Below are 20,051 nucleotides of genomic sequence, written 5' to 3'. Positions count from 1 at the left end.
AATGTATTATGGGAACCCATGTATTATGCTATCTATATTTGTCTGTCCTTAAATTTGCGTGTGGTGTATGGTTACTTCTGTTTAGATATTTTCTGAATTAATCTTCATATTTTTACATTTTCTTTTGAAAAACATGCTTTAATATTAAAACTATTAAAAACACATTTAAAATATGAAAATGTTAAACTAAGTTCAGATCGTTCTTATTCACTTTGAAATAAAGCTTTGGTGATTTTTTTGATTTTTTTAAAATTTCAAAAATAGAAGGTAACCCTACCTCATCTCCTTGAACTCTATGAAATCTTGTAGGTGATAGCTCATGTGTGTGAAGGTTTTCTCATGAAAATGACCATACATGTTGTGTCCTTAAATTTTCTTGTGGTGTATGGTTACTTCTGTTTAGATGTTGTGAGCTATGAGTTTAGGTGTTGCAATGATCACACATGTTGTTTCAGTGTTGCTTCACTGATTAGACATGCTGCAAAAAAAACCTTGGCAAACTATCTAGGATAACTATCTATGTTTGTATAGGAGATCATGTGTGCAAAATTTGAGGTGATTTAGAGGATGCCAAAGAAATTTCAATTTGAGAAAATGTGCTCCAAATGAGCTCCCAGGCTAGGGTATTCAACCCCATTTGTAATCAAGTTTTTCTGGACCTACTCTAAATGAGCCAAATGTTTTTTATTAACACCTATTCAATCCATATAGTGTAGATTCGAAGTCTGGCTATTTTTTAAATTAATCTTCATATTTTTACATTTTCTTTTGAAAAATATACTTTAATATAAAAACTATAAGAAACACGTTTAAAATATGAAAATGTAAAACTCAGTTCACATCCTTCTTATTCAGTTTGAAATAAAGCTTTGGTGATTTTCTTGATTTATTTTAATTTTTCAAAAACAGAAGGTAACCCTACCTCATCTCCTTAAACTCTATGAAATCTTGTAGGTGATAGCTCATATGTGTGAAGGTTTTCTCATGAAAATGACCATAGACCAAGTTTACGATTTTTGTTGGGTAACATGTCACATAAGACAACATTGTGCGCATGTTTCATATTTTTTTGGATTTTTTTAAAATTAATGGTGCTCATTTGACCTCGATCATGTCAGCTAGGGTTTTTTCATGAAAATGACCATAGACCAAGTTTAGTATTTTTCCTCGTTAGTGTGTCTTATAAAACAACGAACGGCGAAGGTTTCATATTTTTTCGATTTTTTTTAAATTAGTTATGCTCAGTCAAAGCTTTCATAACCCCATTGACCAGCTAAAAACCCTTCTAAACCCCGCGGGGTTTCGCCTAACCCTAGCTCCCAACGTCACCCGTCCGATCACAACCTGGCGCCAAGCGACAACCCTCGGACGTGGTCTTCTAGAAGGAATTCGGTGGGCAGGCTGCGTGCAGGCTCTGGGCCGTTGGATCACAAGGACGGCTCCGCATCGTTGGATCATGGGGCGATCCGCGAGAGGCGATCCCGTTGGTTGTGCTCGGCTGCTCGCCCACCATTGACTCCGCATCGTTTTTTTTTGCATCATTTTTTCGCATCATTTTTTGCATCGTTTTGTGCGTCGTTTTTTGCATTTTTTGTGCCGACGTTTTTTTCATTGTTTTTCGCATCTTTTTTTGCATCGTTTTTTGCATCGTGTGTGAACGTGCTGGCTCTTTAACATTTGACCCCGATCACAGTCCAGTCATCAAACCAACCACAGTTTCCCACGCGTCTACACTCCTGATGCCGCGGTGGGTGTGAAAATGGGACGGTTTAGGGTTTAGGCTACAATGGCTATTTAAGCCGGACGGACACTCCCCTCCCCCAGCTGTAGCTCTTCGCGTGCTCCGTTTTCCCGCCGGGACCCAAGCACTCCCCTCTCCCATCCCATCAGCCATGCCACCACGTCGCCAGTACTACACGATCGAAGAACGTCTCTACCTCCTTCGGCGGGCCCAATTCCAGAGGCAAATGGGGCTACCTCTAGAGGATTTCGGGGAGCCGGAGGAGGAGGCGCCGGAGGAGGAGCCGGAGGTGGAGGCATCGCCAAAGGAGGACGCGGCACCGCAGGAGCTGGAGGTGGAGGCGCCACCGCAAGAGCCGGAGGTGGAGGCACCACCGCAGGAGCCGGAAGTGGAGGCGCTGCCGGTCTACTATTTGTGGCCCGACCAAGTGGTGATCCTCAACTCCATCCGCTTGGAAGCAGCCGCGCAGGCCCAACGTCTTCATCAGCAGCAGATGCATGCAGCGCGGCTGGCGCAGGAGGAGCTACAGGTGGTGGCCTAGGAGGACCAGGCTCCGGCGCAGGCAGATCAAGCCATCTCCAACGACGAAGACGCATAGTGCACTAGGCAGTACATAGGATATATATCGTAGGCTTCCCTATATTGTATGCTTTCGTTATTATGCTCTCTGAGCTATGTTTGTTGATGCTTCAGCATGTATGCTTTCGTTATTATGCTCTCTGAGCTATGTTTGTTGATGCTTCAAAATGCTGATGCTTCAAAAAATATATTACTTGCTTTTTGTTGATGCTTCAAAGCCCTAAACCCTAAAATACCAAAAACCTAACCCTAAACGTAGCACTGCACCCTAGCTAGTCTGTGGCACTTGGAAGGTGGAGACGCGTGCGAGAAGAGAGGAACCAGTGGCAGCAACTGTCGCTGCGTCCGTGACGGCGCGCATGCACGCAGCCTAGCTCGATCACATGGCATGCAGAGCAGGCTTCGCCGCTTCGGTATCATGGCGGCGCACGTCGATCGGTATGCCCTAGATTTTAATTGTCATGTTGAATTGATGTTGCGGTGGTCAAAGGCTGAGACGGTGTGAACTGTGAATCGATCAATGAGGCGACAGAGGCTGCGTCCCGTGGCGGCTCACAGGAAGGCTACATCCGTGGCGGGGCGCATCGGCGCATCCTGGCAGGCAGGCAGGCATGCGGTTCATGTCGCTCATGCATAGATTTAATTGCCATGTTGAATAGATGTGAGTGGATCGGGGAGACAAGCGTGTGACATGAGACGAACCATTAACAGCGATCGTCCTTGCGTCCGTGGCGGCTAGCATGCAGAAAGAGGTCGGTCAGCGTACGTGGCGGCTCGTGTCCAGAAAGAGGGGAGGTCGGCGCATCGTGGCGGCGGGCATCAGCGCATGGAGACAGGCTAGCTACGTGCATGCATAGGAGGCGCATGTCGTTACAGCGCGCACGGGCCCAGCAGCGACAGATAGAGGCAGGCTAGCTACGTGCATGCATAGCAGGCTCATGTCGTTACGGCACGCGCAGGGCCAACAATCTAACCACGGCCCAACGGGCTAACCGCGGCACCATCCGCCGCGACCCCACTCATCAGGTCCATCGGGGGACACAGTCAGCGCGGCCCCACTTGTCAGAGTTAACGGTCAAAGCACTGACCCGACGGCATCCACCGTTTGTGACCAGTTCTGAGGGTTTGGCCAAGGGAGTGGGGAAAAGTTAGCAAAATTTAAGAGTGTGGGGATGAATGAGTAGAGCTAACGAACCAGGGGCGCAGAAATAAAAAACCCTATTATCATACATGTAGGTTTACACACTTGACGGCTAGTGATATGTAGAAGTACTATGAGATAAAAGAGAATGAGAGGGAAGAGTTGTGTAAGTGTTTGAGATGATTCCAGAAGTGTTCGAGCAGGTCCTGGGAGTGTTATGGAAGTACTGGTATATAGCAGAAGGTGATGAGCACTTCTGGATGGGTTGAAAAGGTTCTGTAAGATTCCTGAATGTTTCGGAAAGATCCCAATGGGCCACTCTCCATGGGTGCCTTCGGGGCAAGGCAAACCATGGGCACTTGGTCGGATGAACCCCTCATTGCTTGGGGGCAAGCCACCGGAGGAGGAGTCCTAGGGGACCCCTTCTCCCCTCCACCTATATATTCTAGTGAGTTGCATGTGCTTTGCATGCGAGTTGTGAGATATCGTTATAACACAATGTTGATAGACAATTAACACTTACATATTACAGGCATGAAATTTAGGATACAATTTTTGTATTAATGATAGCTAAACACATCAAAAAAGAAAAAGAAAAACTTAGCTGCATAGTACTCCAAGATGTGTATATAATATATTGTATGTGTGAGCCTTAAGGATTAAATTTCATGAATATGCAAATATAGTGTTGCAAAATTTGGTTGAAATTCCATGAAAATAAATAAGAACTTTAAGAAATAGTTGATCAAAAGTATTCATAAGTTATCTCGTAAATGGATACACTTTCACTCAAGCGAAGAACTCTAATGGAACAAGAGCGAATGCATGGAAGATTCTAGAATAAATGTGAAGTGTGTAAAGATATCATGTGTGACAATTACAAGGGTGTACTAAGTGTTTAACTGTTGGAAACTTCTAGGTAGTACACATGCCAGAATTTGATGTAATGGATAAAAAATCGAATGGCCAGGAATGCTCGGATTTTCCACCTCATGACCATTAGATTGAGTTCGTCCAACGATCCATATTCAAACCTATTCACGCACTATATAGTGGTATAGATATAGATGGGAGGAGCACTAGGAGGAAGCATACGGAGCATGTGGCTCACTCTCTGTGTTGCTGCTCCTCTCCCTTCCGATCTAAATTAGATCTAGAGCGATACACCACTACATAATTTCTCTCTTTTGTTCTTCCTATAGTTCTTCATTTTGATTCCATGGAGTGCTACAATACTGCTAGATCGGTATGTGTAGATACCTCGAAGGTGTCATATTCTTTATCACTAGATCAACTGACCGCTTTGGAGAAAATTCTCATGACTCATTGGTATAAGGTAGCCGTGAGAATTGTGAGATTCATCGGCATCTTTTTCGTCTTTGGTTCTTAATTGTTTATGAGATCATCATTACCTCTATTTTCATAATGTCCTTGGAGTCTTCGTGCGTGATAGAAATGAATTGTTGCATAGCACGCTCCCTTATAGAACGTCTACTGCTTCAATCGGGGCGCAATAACTGTTCGCGCACCTATTTCTTGCCCTTTGTCGGTCATACCCGTTCAACCCTACCATGGAGTTCCGTTGAACATCAATGAAGCACAGATGGTAGCATATGGGATTTGTACCCTCAACGGAGGTTTTAGAGAGAAGAATGCCAAACTAGAGGTAGGAAACTGTATTTTCCATCGAATCATCAACAACAAATTTCCACCATCATCACCAAAAGACGAGGAGTACTTGGCGCTTGACAACAAAAATGTGCTGCACAAATTCACCAACATGGAAAATATGCACACTACACAACCCCCTCACTTGTGATAAACTTTGAGAACATATTCAACTAGTAATTAAGCAGCAAAACAACACAAAGAACATGCACATGTGACACATGATTTAACTTGGAAAAACTTCCTCAACTTGGGGAGTAAAAGAACCACGGTTGTGGACCGACTGGTCCACACAACTTCACTATGAGAATGGTGAATACAAAGTCTTATCTAGAAACACTATATATATTTACAACACACCTTTCACATTGACAACGAGCAACAGGAACAACAACCACAAGGGGAACGATTTCAGCAAAGTAAATTTACACAAGTTATGCCCCCTTCACTATTTCGCAAAATGCTAAATTAAAAACAAAAAAATTGGTGGACGAGTAGACACACAAGTTTCTGAGATCTCCTCAAAATATTAGCTCAATCGGACACTGTTTGCCTACCCAAACTATTTCCCAAAACTACTTTGTTCTGAAACTGCAGCAGTCCGAGCTGATAAAACCACTCTCAAATATGATGCTTCACTCACCCAATCCTCAAACCAGATAAGCATATCGAAGTACTCAAAGTAAGGAACGAGCTCGACAAGTTTGGGGTCAATCCAATCATGTTTGAGCCTACAATCACCAACTTGAATGTTGTTTAGTCACATGCAACAAATATGGACATAACCTCCACTTCTTCTTCTCCCTCTCTTCTCTCAAGATTTTGTTCCTCTCTTATGTGTGCTCTTAGTCTCACAACAGGAGCTACCACCACCAAGGGTGAAGTAGTTAGGGTTTTATTCTCTACTCCCTTCACTAGGAAGCACTCCTAACCATTGGATGCAACAAAGATCAATGACGAACATACGTTGGATTTCTGGGCTGATGTTGGGCTGCCAACACACCTCCATGTTGAGGAACTTAGACGAATAGAGTAATGGGTATAAGACACTCTACTTAGTTTTTTTCAAGCTTGGAGAGGTGTCGTTGTGCCTTATACCTTTTTGCGTTAAATTTTTCTAGAGAGATCCGAACCTTCATTTCAGTGGCTGAGTGTTGCTTCCTTTCTCATCTTGTTTCTCTTTGGAAGATTGTGGGTGTGGACTATCCGCTCCCAAGCTCAACAACCCTCTAGTGAATAGTGAAATTAGAAAATACAGTAAAACAAACAAAAAAATGTTTTGGTTTATCATGAAAGGACATTTGTGAAAGTCATGGCAAAATAAATCGATGCTCCAAAAATACTATTTCTAAAAGCATTTCCGAGTGGTGAATTTTCTATTTCAGCTATGAACCTCACAAATGTCATTTCCTAATGAAATTTGCCTAGTATAAGAGACATTTTTCTAAGTGTTCCACCCAAAAAAAGGAATTGTCTGATTTTGTTTTGATTTTACCATTTGCCCCGAGTTCATTTGAGCTCGAGTGTAGAGGAGGACTTTCTTATGTATGTGTGAGAGTGTTCCTGGAAGGGAAAAGTTGCACAGTACTATGGGGTACTAGCAGATACTAAACCCTTTGTCTCTACATTTAGATGACTGCAATAATTTGATATATAAGAGATGTAAATATTTCCTAAAGTTATACATAGTAATACACGCTGCTGTGTCAAATGCATGCATGCTTTACCCCATTCTCTCTCTTCTCTCTCCGAAACAAATGAACTCCTTTATTTCACCTTTGTTAGCTTAAATCATTCATATCTTTTAAACCAATATTCTAACTTCAAAACTTTTATATATTTGAACCCATGTCGCAAAGACCTATATAACAAGATCGATTTTGGATACATTTTAAATCAGTTTAAAATTCACGAAACATATTTGAGTTGTTTGAAATCTTTTGAATAAAGTGATTCAAGTAAGTTTTGTCAGTTGAAATTTTAGTTTCATATATTTTTTAGATTTTAGAAGGTACATTTTACTTTGCATTAACTTGCTTCATGCAAAAAAATCACATCTATTTCAGTTGTGCATTGTTGAAATAACATATCACTCTTTTGAAATAAACTGTTAAACATTTCTAAATAATTTGTTTCAGAAGTTGACATTTTAGTTTCGCGTTTTTCACTTTGAGAAGGTACATTCCATTTTTCACTTTCTTATTTGACAAAAATCACATTTATCTTGATTGCGCATTTTTGAAATAACATGTTTCTCTATTTGAAATAAATGGTTACAGTTTTCAAAATAATCATTTTCACATATATTTTTCACTTTAACAAGGTACATTTCACTTTCCACTTGTTTGTTTCATAAAAATCACATCTACTAAATTACAAGTTTTAAAATAACATATTTCACTCTTGAAATAAAGTCTTACACATTTCCAGATATTCTCTTTTGCAAGTTGACATTTTAGTTTCACATTTTTCTGGTGAAGTAGTTTTTTCTTATATAATACATGTGAAAAGTTGAAAGTTAAACGTGTTTCAAATGTATTCATAATTGTTCTAGTTCTAAAGTTCTTGACACCAGAAGACCAAACATATAAATTATTTCAAAAACGAGTTTATAGTGTAAGTGTTATGAGTAATTTAAATTGTCTAAGGTGAAATAAGGTGTAAGGATTTGTTCGGGCGGTAGAGGAGATGACAGAGTTGCATGCGTACCTTCCCTAGAGAAAGATGTATTTTGGGCCCATTAGACTAAAATTTACGTATTTGACTAAAAAGAAAAATATAGAAAATATATTAGTGGTATACATCTAGATGAGTCATGGCTTTGCATGAATCTCAGATAAAGTGAGTGGTGTAGGACAAAATGCTTTTACGGTTTGTTCCCATCACTACTGCAGGAATACCTAACAGAGTGACGGGTTAAAAAGGACAGTAGTGCCGAGTGAGGCTTCAAGGGGCAGCCGCCACCGGCCTTCCCTCATTGCTATAACCACATCAGTGGCGGGCAGGCACCCGCCATTGGTAGAGCCTCTAAAGGGGCAAGTGAAGAGCGTTTGGTCACCACTGGTAGAATCTCAGCAGTGGTGGGTTGTGTGTTTGTGCCCGCCACTATTTGTTCTTGTTGTAGTGGGGTGCTTATTAGAGTGTCTGCCACTAAAAACTTAGGCATGCAAACTTAAAAAAATGCAGCCACGATAACAATTGTGCTGCCATGGCTTCGTTTGAGATAAAACCAATTTAATAAATTCTATACTAGAAGCAAGTAAAGCATGCATTGTAAGCTTAGGAATAAAAGTTCACTAGGTAATTAGTACTCTTCATAACAATTACTAACACTTCAAATTTGTTCCACTTAACAAACCAACATTAAAGATCACACCAACATCAAAGTATCACATGCATCTTAACTAAGTAACTAAGAGTTCATCGGCTTGGAGATATTTGACTTGGACCTTATTTCTAAATAAGGTCTAGAACAATCGTCATCTAGAAGTTGTTGTTACTGTTGTTCGTTATCGTGATGACCACTGATGTGTCAACCCTTAGTCGTTTCTTTCCCTTCAAGAATTTCAGACAACATACCTCATAGAACGATATGCAGTTGTCTGCATCCATCTTGCATTGAACGTTGGTGATAGGACATGTAGCTCCAATGCGTACTCCAGACGTGCCGTCGGCAGGGATGTCCTCTCCAAAATTCAACTTCATAGGTAACTTATATGATCACCGTGATTAAAAGAAAAATAGATCACACAATGTTAGACATCTCGCCATATATTGTTATGAACAAGAAAGTGAGAAAAGAATACAAAACATACCATGGTGTGTTTCACGATGTTGGTCTTAGTAAATGGTGCACAAATGGCCTCCCCAACTAGTGGACACTTGATGGTAGGATTGCGATGATATTGGCCTTCCCATCCTCAGTAAGCTCTTTCATTCTCTGAGAGAAAATTGCAGAATTGTATGGATCATCATCGTCATAATCTCCGCTACCCTCATCATCTTCCTCATCTTCACGCTCTTGGCTATCGTCATCCCCACTCTCATAATAATCATGCTGGCTCTTATGATCATCATCCTCATTGTCCTGGCAATCCTCTGTTGGAAATATGCCCTAGAGGCAATACTAAAACTGTTATTATTATATTTCATGTTTCAAGATAATCGTTTATTATCCATGCTGTAACTGTACTGAATGGAAACATAAATGCATGTGTGGATATATAGACAAAACTATGTCCCTAGTCAGTCTCTAGTTGACTAGCCTATTGATCAAGGATGGTTAAGGTTTCCTAGACATAGACAAGTGTTGTCACTTGATGACAGGATCACATCATTAGGGGAATGATGTGATGGACAAGACCCAAACTATAAACGTAGCATATGATCATGTCATTTTGTTGCTATTGCTTTCTGCATGTCAAATATTTATTCCTATGACAATGAGATCATGTAACTCACTAACACCGGAGAAATGCATTGTGTGTATCAAACGTTGCAACGTTACTTGGTGACTATCAAGGTTCTCTACACGCATCTCCGAAGGTGTCCGTTGAGTTAGCATGGATCAAGACTGGGATTTGTCACTCCGTGTGACGAAGAGGTATCTCGGGGCCCACTCAGTAATACAACATCACATACAAGCCTTGCAAGCAATGTGACTAAAGAGTTAGTCTCGGGATCTTGCATTACGAAACGAGTAAATAGACTTGCCGGTAACGAGATTGAAATAGGTATGGAGATACCGACGATCGAATCTTGGGCAAGTAACATACCGAAGGACAAAGGGAATGGTATACGGGATTATATGAATCCTTGACATAGAGCTTCAATCGATAAGATCTTCTTAGAATATGTAGGATCCAATGTGGACATCGAGGTCCCGCTATTGTATATTGAGTGGAGAGTGTCTTAGGTCATGTTTGCATAGTTCTCGAACCCGCAAGGTCTGCACACTTAAGGTTCGTTGACATTTCAGTATAGTTGAGTTATAGGTGCTGGTGACCGAATTTTTGTTCGGAATCCCGGATGAGATCCGGGACATCACGAGGAGTTCCGAAATGGTCCGAAAACGAAGATTGATATATAGGAAGTTGGTATTTGGATTCCGGAAGGATTTCGGGCATTACCGGCAGTGTACCGGGAGAGACGAATGGGTACCGGGTCCACCAGTGGGCCCACCACTCCCCAAGGGGGCACGTAGGCTTGATGGTGGCGCAAAAGCCCTTGATGGGCTGACTAGTCAACCAAAGAAAGCCCATGAGGTAAAAAGTGGAAAAACCAAAAGAGGTGGGCAACTTGGGGAGGAGTCCTAATCCAAGTATGATTGGAGGAGGACTCCTCCTCTCCTAGTTCGGCCGAGCCCAAGGGAGGCTCCCTTGGTGCGCAAGCCTAGCCCCTCCTTCCTCCTATATATACTAGAGGTTTGAGGGTTTTTGAGACACAATTTCACCCACGTGCTACCCTCTCCTCTAGTTTGTAGTTCTTCCTCTAGATCGGATTTCTGCAATGCTTAGGCGAAGCCCTGCATGAATAGATCACCATCATCACCCGTGCGCCGTCACGCTGTTGGAGAACTCATCTACTTCCCCGTATCTCTTGCTGGATCAAGAAGGCGGAGATCATCATCGAGCTATACGTGTGCTGAACGCGGAGGTGTCGTCCATTCGGTGCTAGATCGGGACGGGTCGTGGGACGGCGGTGATTTGGATCGCGGAGACGTTCCACTACATCAACCGTGTTTCTTAACGCTTCCCGCTTAGCGATCTACAAGGGTATGTAGATTTGATCTTCGTCTCCTAGATGATCATCACCATGATAGGTCTTCATGTGCGTAGGAACTTTTTTGTTTCCCATGCAACGTTCCCCATCCTCCTCATCATCATGTTTGTCTAGCTCATCATCTTCATCGGGGAAATACTTAATCCTTAACTTATTGACCGTTTTCTTCAAGTAAAGCCTATGTAATCTCCCCCATAGAGCTCATTATTTGTAATAAACTCCTTCCATCCATCGCCTCCTATAACGGTTTTATTCTTTTTTTACAAAAGTCAATTTTGTATGATTGTCCTTGTCCGTCCAAAAAGTTGAAACTCATATCGAGTAAATTATTGAATTCGACCCTTATGTTGCATGGGATACACTAGGTAACAACTAATAATAATGGAGTTAATAATTAATGGTATGCACAATACAAGAATTCATCAAATGGTTAGAATTAGACGATAAAGTTAAACGTTGTTACCACAATTTTTTTGAATCCCTCCGCCAAAAAGATCCCAAATTCTACTACATGGGATAAACTATCCCTACATGAATTTTTAGAGACACTGCACACCTTAGGCTCCATGATCCCTCCTTCAAGAAGTTAAACATTGTTATCATTAGTGCTAAGTCATTAAAATAATATTGAGAAGCAACAGAAAAATTGGCATAAAAATATCATCACGATGAGGTATGATCAAAGATTAGCAACACTGATATAACTAGGTAGTACACCATAACAAAATTCATAAGTACTACATTAAAGGTTCAAACATATATCTAAGCAAGTTTATCAAGTCTACGAAACATCATCGAAGTCACGGATATATATATATATATGCCATAGCAAGTTTCATAAGTACTACATTAAAGGTTCAAACATCTGAAGCATGGAGTTATACTTCTAGCCACGCTGGAGAGATCAACTCTTAATATACGCCAACTTCAGAGCCGAAGTCATAATCCTCGTCGGAGGACTTGGCGACTCGGTCCCAATCTACCGGGCCATCCTCCGCATCCTTTTCATTGTGTGCGGTCATCGGCATAGCCTCGTTAATGGCGTATAAATGTGAATCCTCCCAAAGAGTCTGTTCCACCAAGGGATTGGTGTTTTGTCGTTCACGGGCCTGATGAGTGCCTCAACGTTTAGGTGTTTCTGTTTCCTGGCCTTGGAGACTATCCTCATGTTAGGAGGCACTATCGGACTAGCACGCCAAGCATCCTAAGGAAGGTTGAGTTGGGCCCTTGACCCCTGGTAATCGAGTTCCATGGCATCATTAGCGCGCACCGCTTCCTCGAAGATGTCGAATGGGCGAGCCATTTGTTTCTTGCGAGTGTTGGGGTTTTGGATTTGGACGGTTCACTTCCCCAGGGCCTTCGAAAACACCACTTACCTGCTGTTATTCGTCATTTCGAGAGAAAAAATTACCTAGAATATGTAGATGAATAATTTTTAAAATATTCAAAAAATAGGCATGACCTCTAGTGTAAAAAGGACACATTAAGTGCTAGAAAACTAGCGAAATGGAAATAAATCAACGTTTCACCAAAACTTTAGCGCTAAGTATAAATCCCTGCAAATAACTAAAGAAATCTAGTATACTACAATATAACTAAAAGACGGAAAAAAGGATATCTGCATAAAACTGGCACATTAAGTGCTAGAAATTTGGTAAAACAAAAAATAAATCAAAATTTTACCAAAACTTTAGCACTTATAGTATGAATCCTTGTAGAGAACTTAAGACATTTACTACATCACAATATGAAAAAAATGGGAATGATCTATGCATAAAAATGGACATAGTAAGTTCTAGAAATTTGGCGAAATGAAAATAAATCAACGTTAGCGCTTATAGTATGTATACCAATAAATAACTGAAAGCACCTATGAATCTACAATTTGTACAATTTTAAACTACAATTAGAAACTATTAATTTATAATTAAAAACTATTATTCTATTCAAAACTACAACTAGAAACTACAATGAAAAACAATAGAAACTACAACTAGAAATTACAATTAGAATCTAATCTACAATTGAAAACTATAGAAACTACAACTATAAACTATATTTAAAATACTATAGAAACTACAACTAGAAACTATCAGTCTACAATTTGTCAAAACTACAACTAGAAACTACAATTAAAAACTATAAAACTTACGACTACGAACTGCAATTAGAAACTACCAATCTACAATTTATCAAGACTACAATTAGAAACTATAAAAACTATCAATCTAGAAACTATTAAACTAGAAACTAGAAACTATAGAAACTAGAACTACAATTTGTCAATACCTAACCCTAACCCGCGTCTGTCCGTGTGCGTAGCGGCCGCGGCCTCGGGTAGCGAGAAAGAGCGACGGAAAGAGAGGTGAGGACGATAAAGGATTACCTATCAAAGCGGAGGGCGACGATGGCGACTAGGCGGGTGGCTGATCGAGGAGGCCGACGGCATCGACGGGGCAGCCTATGAGTCGAGGGCGACGATGCTGCGGCGAGTACGATGATGACGACGGCGTACAAAAGAAGATGACGACAACGATGACAGCGGACGAAAGGAGAGGATGGCGACGACGACAACAACGAGAACGAGATGGAGGAGAATGAGAGAGTGAGGAGAGGTAGGGGTGCGCGCATGCAGGTACAGTTCATCGAACGCGATGGAAGAGCCAGATGACCCGCCGGTGCTACTTTTGGGTGGCGGGTGGCAATCTGCTAGTCGAATTTGAACGGTTTAGAAATAACTTACTTATGACGGATAGCCGCATCTAATATCTGTATATAAATTATATTTTGAAGCCAGTTGTAGACATTCAGGTGTGACGGAATCTTTGACATACCGGCCACTACTGCCTACAATATCAATGAGAGTAAGTATAATAGTAGAGCCGGCTGCCGGCTGTAAGCTCATGACATGTCACCTATAGCCCATCTTATAGCTAACATGTACAATAGTTAGTTACAAGAGTGTACTACTTATTTATTATATGACTCACCTTTCATTTTCAGAAAGTGCCTAGGAACACGTGCTAGAGCTGGCTCTTAACTAAGAGCCTGCTTACCTTCTCTCTCTTCTTCTCTCCCCTCCAACTAAGCAAAAATATAATATTTTATTCCTTATAACCAGCTGACTCGGTTCTATTGTAGTTGCTCTGATGGGTAAGTCTAGCTACTCGTCACTCGAAGCATTCCTTACATGGTCACACTCATCGGTGCATATTTGTGACGAGTGGTGTATCCCGCCTGCGGTTAACGTGTCTAGCTCCGACGGTCGGGCTCCGACGGTTATGGTATCCTTCACTAGTAGTTCTTCAAGTTGCGTCGGCCGCTAAATTGTGTCCATTTATAAGCACATTTTAATAGTGTATGTTCTCTGCGTGTTTTGTCGGCAATTCGTCATTTCGCATGTGCTTCCGCGTCCGTACCTACCCTCTTCTGCTGAATACTCCGCAGCCAAACTCTTATACTTCGGATCGGTTCTCCTCTGCTTTTGGGATTCCTTCTACATTTTCTAATCTGAAGACATTAGTAATTTGAGATTGGATTGGTGTTTTATCTTTCAGATACAAGTGGAGTGGGTGCTAGAGTACACATTGTACTCCTATCTAGTCGAGACTCGTTCGATTTACTACCTCAACACCACAGCCAAATTTAGAGTACAACCCAAAACTGAAGAAGCGATCATGAAAACAGAAAACCAAAAAAATGAAAACAGTGAGAGGGTCATATAACTGAAGTTGAGCAATCAAATCATCTAGTCTAGCCACAAGTAATGTACAATGTACTAGGAGTACAATGTAGTGATTTACTACTACTATTGAACCATAGTTTCAGATTGGCAAGATGGCACTTCTGGAGCTCCGGCTGTGGCTAAACGAGAGGAAGGATCGCCGCAACCTCCCTGCTGCCCGGCTGCTGGCTGCGGCGGCTGCGGGGGTGCTGCTCTCCCCTTTGCGGTCTTCCCCGAGAGATGCGGAATGAGAGTGGTGGTGGCGCAGGACCTTCTGCAGGGCGAGGTACAGGTGCTTGTCGTTGCTGGAGTCCATGGACAGCGACCTTCTCATCGGCTGCTGCACGTCCAACACCTCGTCCCTCCTCGGGTCAATGCGCTCGTCTCCCATGCTCACTCCCGTCGCAGGTACGCCACCGACGTCGCTCGTTTCGCCCCGGGACGGCGACGCGATGTCGACGACTACGTGGTCGGCTTGGATGACGTTGACGGTGTCGATTTGGTTGAGTGTAATGTGGGGCTGGGGCTGGCAGGCGGCGCCGGAGATGGCGGCCCGGCAGAGTGGGCAGTTGGCGGTGGCGTAGAGCCAGGCGTCGATGCAGTCGATGTGGAAGAGGTGGAGGCAGGGCGGCAGCAGCCTGAGCCTCTCCCCCTCCTGGAACTCGCTGAGGCACACCGCGCACTCGCCCGCCACCTGGGCCTCTGGTGCCTTGCATGGCGGCACTGGCGGCTTCCGGTACCGGAGCGTGGGTATCCGCCGTATCGCCGCTTCCTCCAGCCCGCGGCTCGGTGCTGGCTCCGCAGAGTAGACGATGTGGTGGTGATGCTGCGTGGCGACGACGTCGTCGTGGTCGCGGCGCCAGGAGGCGAAGCCGCACCTGGTGAGGACGAGGTAGTAGGCGAGGAGGAGGAGGGAAGTGGCCAGGATGCCGACGACGGAGACGGAGAGGATGACGAAGCTGTTGCCTGGGAAGGGGGATGTGCCTGGCGCGCCCATGGCGGTTAAGCGAGGAAGTGAGTAAATGCTGCGGTGCGGTGCTGGTGCTGATCGTTGAAGCCGAGTATGACTCACTAACCATCTCATATATAAACCGTTCCTACCATTGACGAGAAGGAAGGAATCTGGTAGGGATTGTGCCACTGCCGCTGTGTCAGTCAGCGACAAGCCTGCTGCTGTTTGCGTGACCTTTCTGGCGGGGAGGAGGAAGGAGAGGAGACTTCTGGCAGTCGGTGGTCGTGCCGTGGGTGGGAAACGAACCACGCCAGTCAACACAAATTAGACAGCCAGCGAGCGAGCATATAACGGAAAAAGTGATCCACACCGCACACGCTCCAGGGCCCACGGTGTCAGCCAGGCTGACAGACGTTTGAAATAGAGAAAGAGCGTGGAGTGGAACCACGTGAAGGAAATGAACGCCACCAACTACAGAGAGCCGCATGCTCTTCACCGGTCATCATCGCCGACCGCGTTCGGTGGAGGCTGGCAAGTGGGTCCATTGGACGATTACACGCGCAATACACACCGTCTTTGCCTGCCCTCAGCTGGTCAACGCAGCCACACCACAGTACTCCATTGATTATTCCAACCCACCCCACCCAAGTGTGAGTGTGTGACTGTAACATATGGAAGTCGAACACAGAGCAGCTAGCAAGCAGCCATGGTCGGATTTGACGGCCTGTTTCCTTTTCCTCTTCGGAAGACGGCCAATTGCAGACACTAGCACAATAAATACACTCAAACTAAATGAAGTCAATGTCAACAAGAATAATAATACTCCCCTAAAAAAACAAGAATAATAATATATTTTTATGAGAAATTTTCAATCTATTCATCTTGCCGTACAACGAACACCAGAAATAACAAAAAATACATTTAGGACTTGTAGACCACCTAGTGACGACTACGAGCACTTAAATGAGTCGAAGGCGTGTCGCCGTCATCGCCCCTCCCTCGTCGGAATCGGACACAACTTGACAGTCCAAAACTCGTCGTGTTAAGACCCTATTTGACCAATGCACCAGAACAACAACCGCCGCCTATAAAGAGAAGCTTAGATGAAAAAAATCCAATTTGAGGACACATGAACGATGACGAACAAATGCTAGGATCCGAGCAGATCCACCAAAGACAACACTGAGCAAATCTCGCGGGATCGACTGAAGACACATCTCCACACACCCTCCGACGATGCTAGACGTATCACCGGAACTAGGTTAGGTGGGAGAACCTTATTCCATCTTCAAGAAGCCGTCGCCGGTCTTGATTTCCTGAGCAAGACACAAATCCTAACAAAACTTAAAGAAGCACATTAAAACGGAGCCCTCCTGTCGGCAAGGGCCAGGATCCATCGCGCACCCATGGCCCTAAGGCCACGGGAGACATGGCACATCGGCGAAGAATAACTATTAGCAAAGGACATGAAAAAGGTAAATGTGTAGATCGAATAAAATAAGAAAGTGCTCGAAATAGTATAAACAAATATATTATCATTCATTTTATATCAACCATTAAAATAGGCAAATAATAAAAAGCCGATTGCCTATCACTCATATGTCCTCTTCCGCCGTCACCGACAGCACGTGTACCACGACTACCACTCCTACCCCCTCTAAGGGCAACTCCAACGGGGCGACCCAAATGGACATGAATCTTGTCCGGATTTTTTCCGTTTGGGTCGCCCGTCCCCCTAGCGGGCATGAGGCGCACACGCGCGCCTGATGGACGAACCGAACGCACGAGATGCAAAAAGATGGAAATCACGTCAACTAGCGCACGCGTCTCGCAATACAGAGGTCAGGAGCTCCGGTTTGGGTCGAATTGCCCTGATCCCGCGAAACGCAGTGCTTGAGGACCGGCGGCCTGCCCCTTTCCTCTCCACTTGAGACGGAAGATTCAGGCGGCGTCGGGGGCGCAGGTATGGATTTTCACTCCCTGGCCCTCCTCCTCCTCGTCCCCGCCCAGTGGTGGTGCACATTCAAGCGTGCGTGGTTGTCGCACCTTCCCCTGTGGGGGCCCTTCCTTTCCCGTTGGAGCCGGCGCATCCGCTGCATCTGATTCATCTCGCTGGCGTGAGCGTCCTCCATCCCACTCATCCCACTGGCTGGCGCAGCCCCCCTGGCTCGAGGGCCAGCTGCCTTGTGACATCCCCGGATCATGCTACAGTAATCCCGGTAATCAAGTTGCAGTAATTCGAGGATTATGCTAAACCATTTTCCTAATCCAATTATGATCAGTGATGGAATCCAACTCTAATTCAATTTCCTATGCAATCCAAAATCATTTGAAAATTGGAAATTAAAAGTTTTGCAAACTTCAAGATTAAAAATCATGTTTGGGTTACAAATATCCCCTATGCATTTCTAAAATTGCAATCATATTTTTGTAAGGTGTCTAGTGCCTCGAAAACAAATTATGAGCGGCCAAAACAATTATTAAATGCCCCTTTTGATTTTTTAACAATTTTAAAAACATTTCAAAAAGCCCTCAAACTTTTAGTAGCTCTCGCTAATATTGTGCTACTAATAATTGGCCAGGTGGCACATTTTATAAAGGCCATATTGGTTATGTTTTTAATTCAAACATAATTTATAAAACTCAAACCAAATTTTTTTTGAAAAAAAAGAAAATAAAAGGAAAACCCCCTTTTCCCCTAGGCCACGGCCCATGTGCCCCCACCCCAGAAGACCCTTCCCCCCAAGCCGGCCCACCCCCTGCCAGCCGGCGACCCTCCTCCCCATTCGGCGCTACAAGGGGACACCCCCCCCCCTCACCGACACCTGAAAGTGCGTTATATCGACTAGAGGGGGGGTGAATAGGAGATTTTTAGAATTTCATCACTGAGGAAATTCCTTTTGAGGAAATTCCTCACTGATGACTAACTTACAGCGGAAACAGTTAAGGATCAGTTGTGCAATTGTTCACAACAGCAGTATTACAGAGTGAAGATTATGAAAACTGATTGCACAGCAAGCAGGCATGCAGAATACAGATGATGATTAACTCAAGTGAAGAATTTGGGGTTGAGGAAATTCAGAGAAAGTCTTCAGCAAATTCTTCAAACAGTCATAGTGAATGTCATCAACACATAATACAGAGAATGTAAAGAGTTGAGGAATTAGAACCCGATTCTTGAAGAAGACTGTTGTTGATGACCCAGTTCCAACTGTTGTGACAGTTGTACATCTGGTTTGGAGCGGCTTGGTATTTAAACCAAAGGACACCCAGTCCCGGGACACACAGTCCCTACCGTATTCTCCTTGAGCTAAGGACACACAGTCCTCGCCCAACACTCGTGGTAAGTCTTCAGGGCAGACTTCCAAACCCTCACAAACTCGGTCACCCGGCGATCCACAATTGACTGTTGGATTGCTCTAGACCATGACGCCTAACCGTCTGGAGGATGCACAGTCCTCAAAGGTAAAAGGCTTCAGTCCCACAGAGGAACAACTTCTTCAGTGATGCTCAATCACTAGGTTTGGTTTGTGGTTTCGGTGGGTGGTGTATTTCCTCACTGATGATTTTCTCTCGAAGGCTCTGAGGAATTGGGTTGCTCTTATGACAAGTGTCAGTTTCTAACGGAGCAGCCAACCAGCTAGTGGTTGTGGGGGGCGGCTATTTATAGCCTGGGAGCATCCCGACATGATTTGACATTAATGCCCTTAAATAATATGACCGTTGGAGTGGATAAGACCAGTGACTTGGCGTGTCTATCGAAACGGTCGGGACTTTCAACTGTGAGAGTCCTCATGTCACTCATATTCCTCACTTGAGGCTTTTGGTAGGATTAGGCTTGGGTTGAGCATCATGAGGAAATTCATTCCAAAGTGTAACTTAGACCCCCTTTAACAGTACGGTGTTCCTATTACTCAAGTGTGAAGAAAACAAAACAGAAAGAGTAAATCTTCATGCTTCAAAGTCTTCAAAATGATTTTCTTCAGGACACACCGAATTCCTCAATTTCAATATCTTCATGAGGAATATCAATTTCATCGCAGATTCTTCGCGATTCAATTCTTCAGCTTCAGACCAATTTCTTCAACCGAAGATATACATTTTTAGGGGTCGATATTCATCAAATATTTCAAACTCCTCAGTGACTTATAGATCCTGTGTACACTTATAAACACATTAGATACTTAACCTATAAGTCTTCAAACCACCAAAATCACTAAGGGGCACTAGATGCACTTACAATCTCCCCCTTTTTGGTGGTTGATGACAATTAGGTTAAGTCTTCAACAGGGATCAAAAATATAAAGTGTAAATACTCATTTGAGGAATTTGAAAATAAGATTCACAAAGACTCCCCCTGAAGATGTGCATACCTTGAGGATTTTGCTTTTATAGCATATGCACATTGATGATTTATATCATGGAGATCTCCCCCTGAATCTTGTAAATCATGCATACATATAAC

At 43.4% G+C, this 20,051-nt stretch overlaps 1 protein-coding gene across 1 annotated transcript; it reads right to left on the bottom strand.

Annotated features, from left to right (window-relative positions):
- Positions 1–14,590: 14,590 nt before the first annotated feature.
- Positions 14,591–15,886, bottom strand: LOC123410804 (RING-H2 finger protein ATL16-like). Its single transcript, XM_045103745.1, has one exon. The coding sequence runs from the start codon at positions 15,716–15,718 to the stop codon at positions 14,735–14,737; it is 984 nt and encodes a 327-aa protein (XP_044959680.1). The 5' UTR covers positions 15,719–15,886; the 3' UTR covers positions 14,591–14,734.
- Between the last annotated feature and the right edge of the window lie 4,165 nt (positions 15,887–20,051).

This window comes from Hordeum vulgare, chromosome 7H, assembly GCF_904849725.1.
Source record: "Hordeum vulgare subsp. vulgare chromosome 7H, MorexV3_pseudomolecules_assembly, whole genome shotgun sequence".
NCBI lineage: Eukaryota > Viridiplantae > Streptophyta > Magnoliopsida > Poales > Poaceae > Hordeum > Hordeum vulgare.
The sequence above is the reverse complement of the archived record's forward strand: the minus strand, read 5'-3'. Positions and strand labels throughout refer to the sequence as shown.

Bases quoted from the DNA above. Each gene is read 5' to 3' on its own strand.
- LOC123410804 (XM_045103745.1), bottom strand. From the start codon at position 15,718: ATGAGATGGTTAGTGAGTCATACTCGGCTTCAACGATCAGCACCAGCA.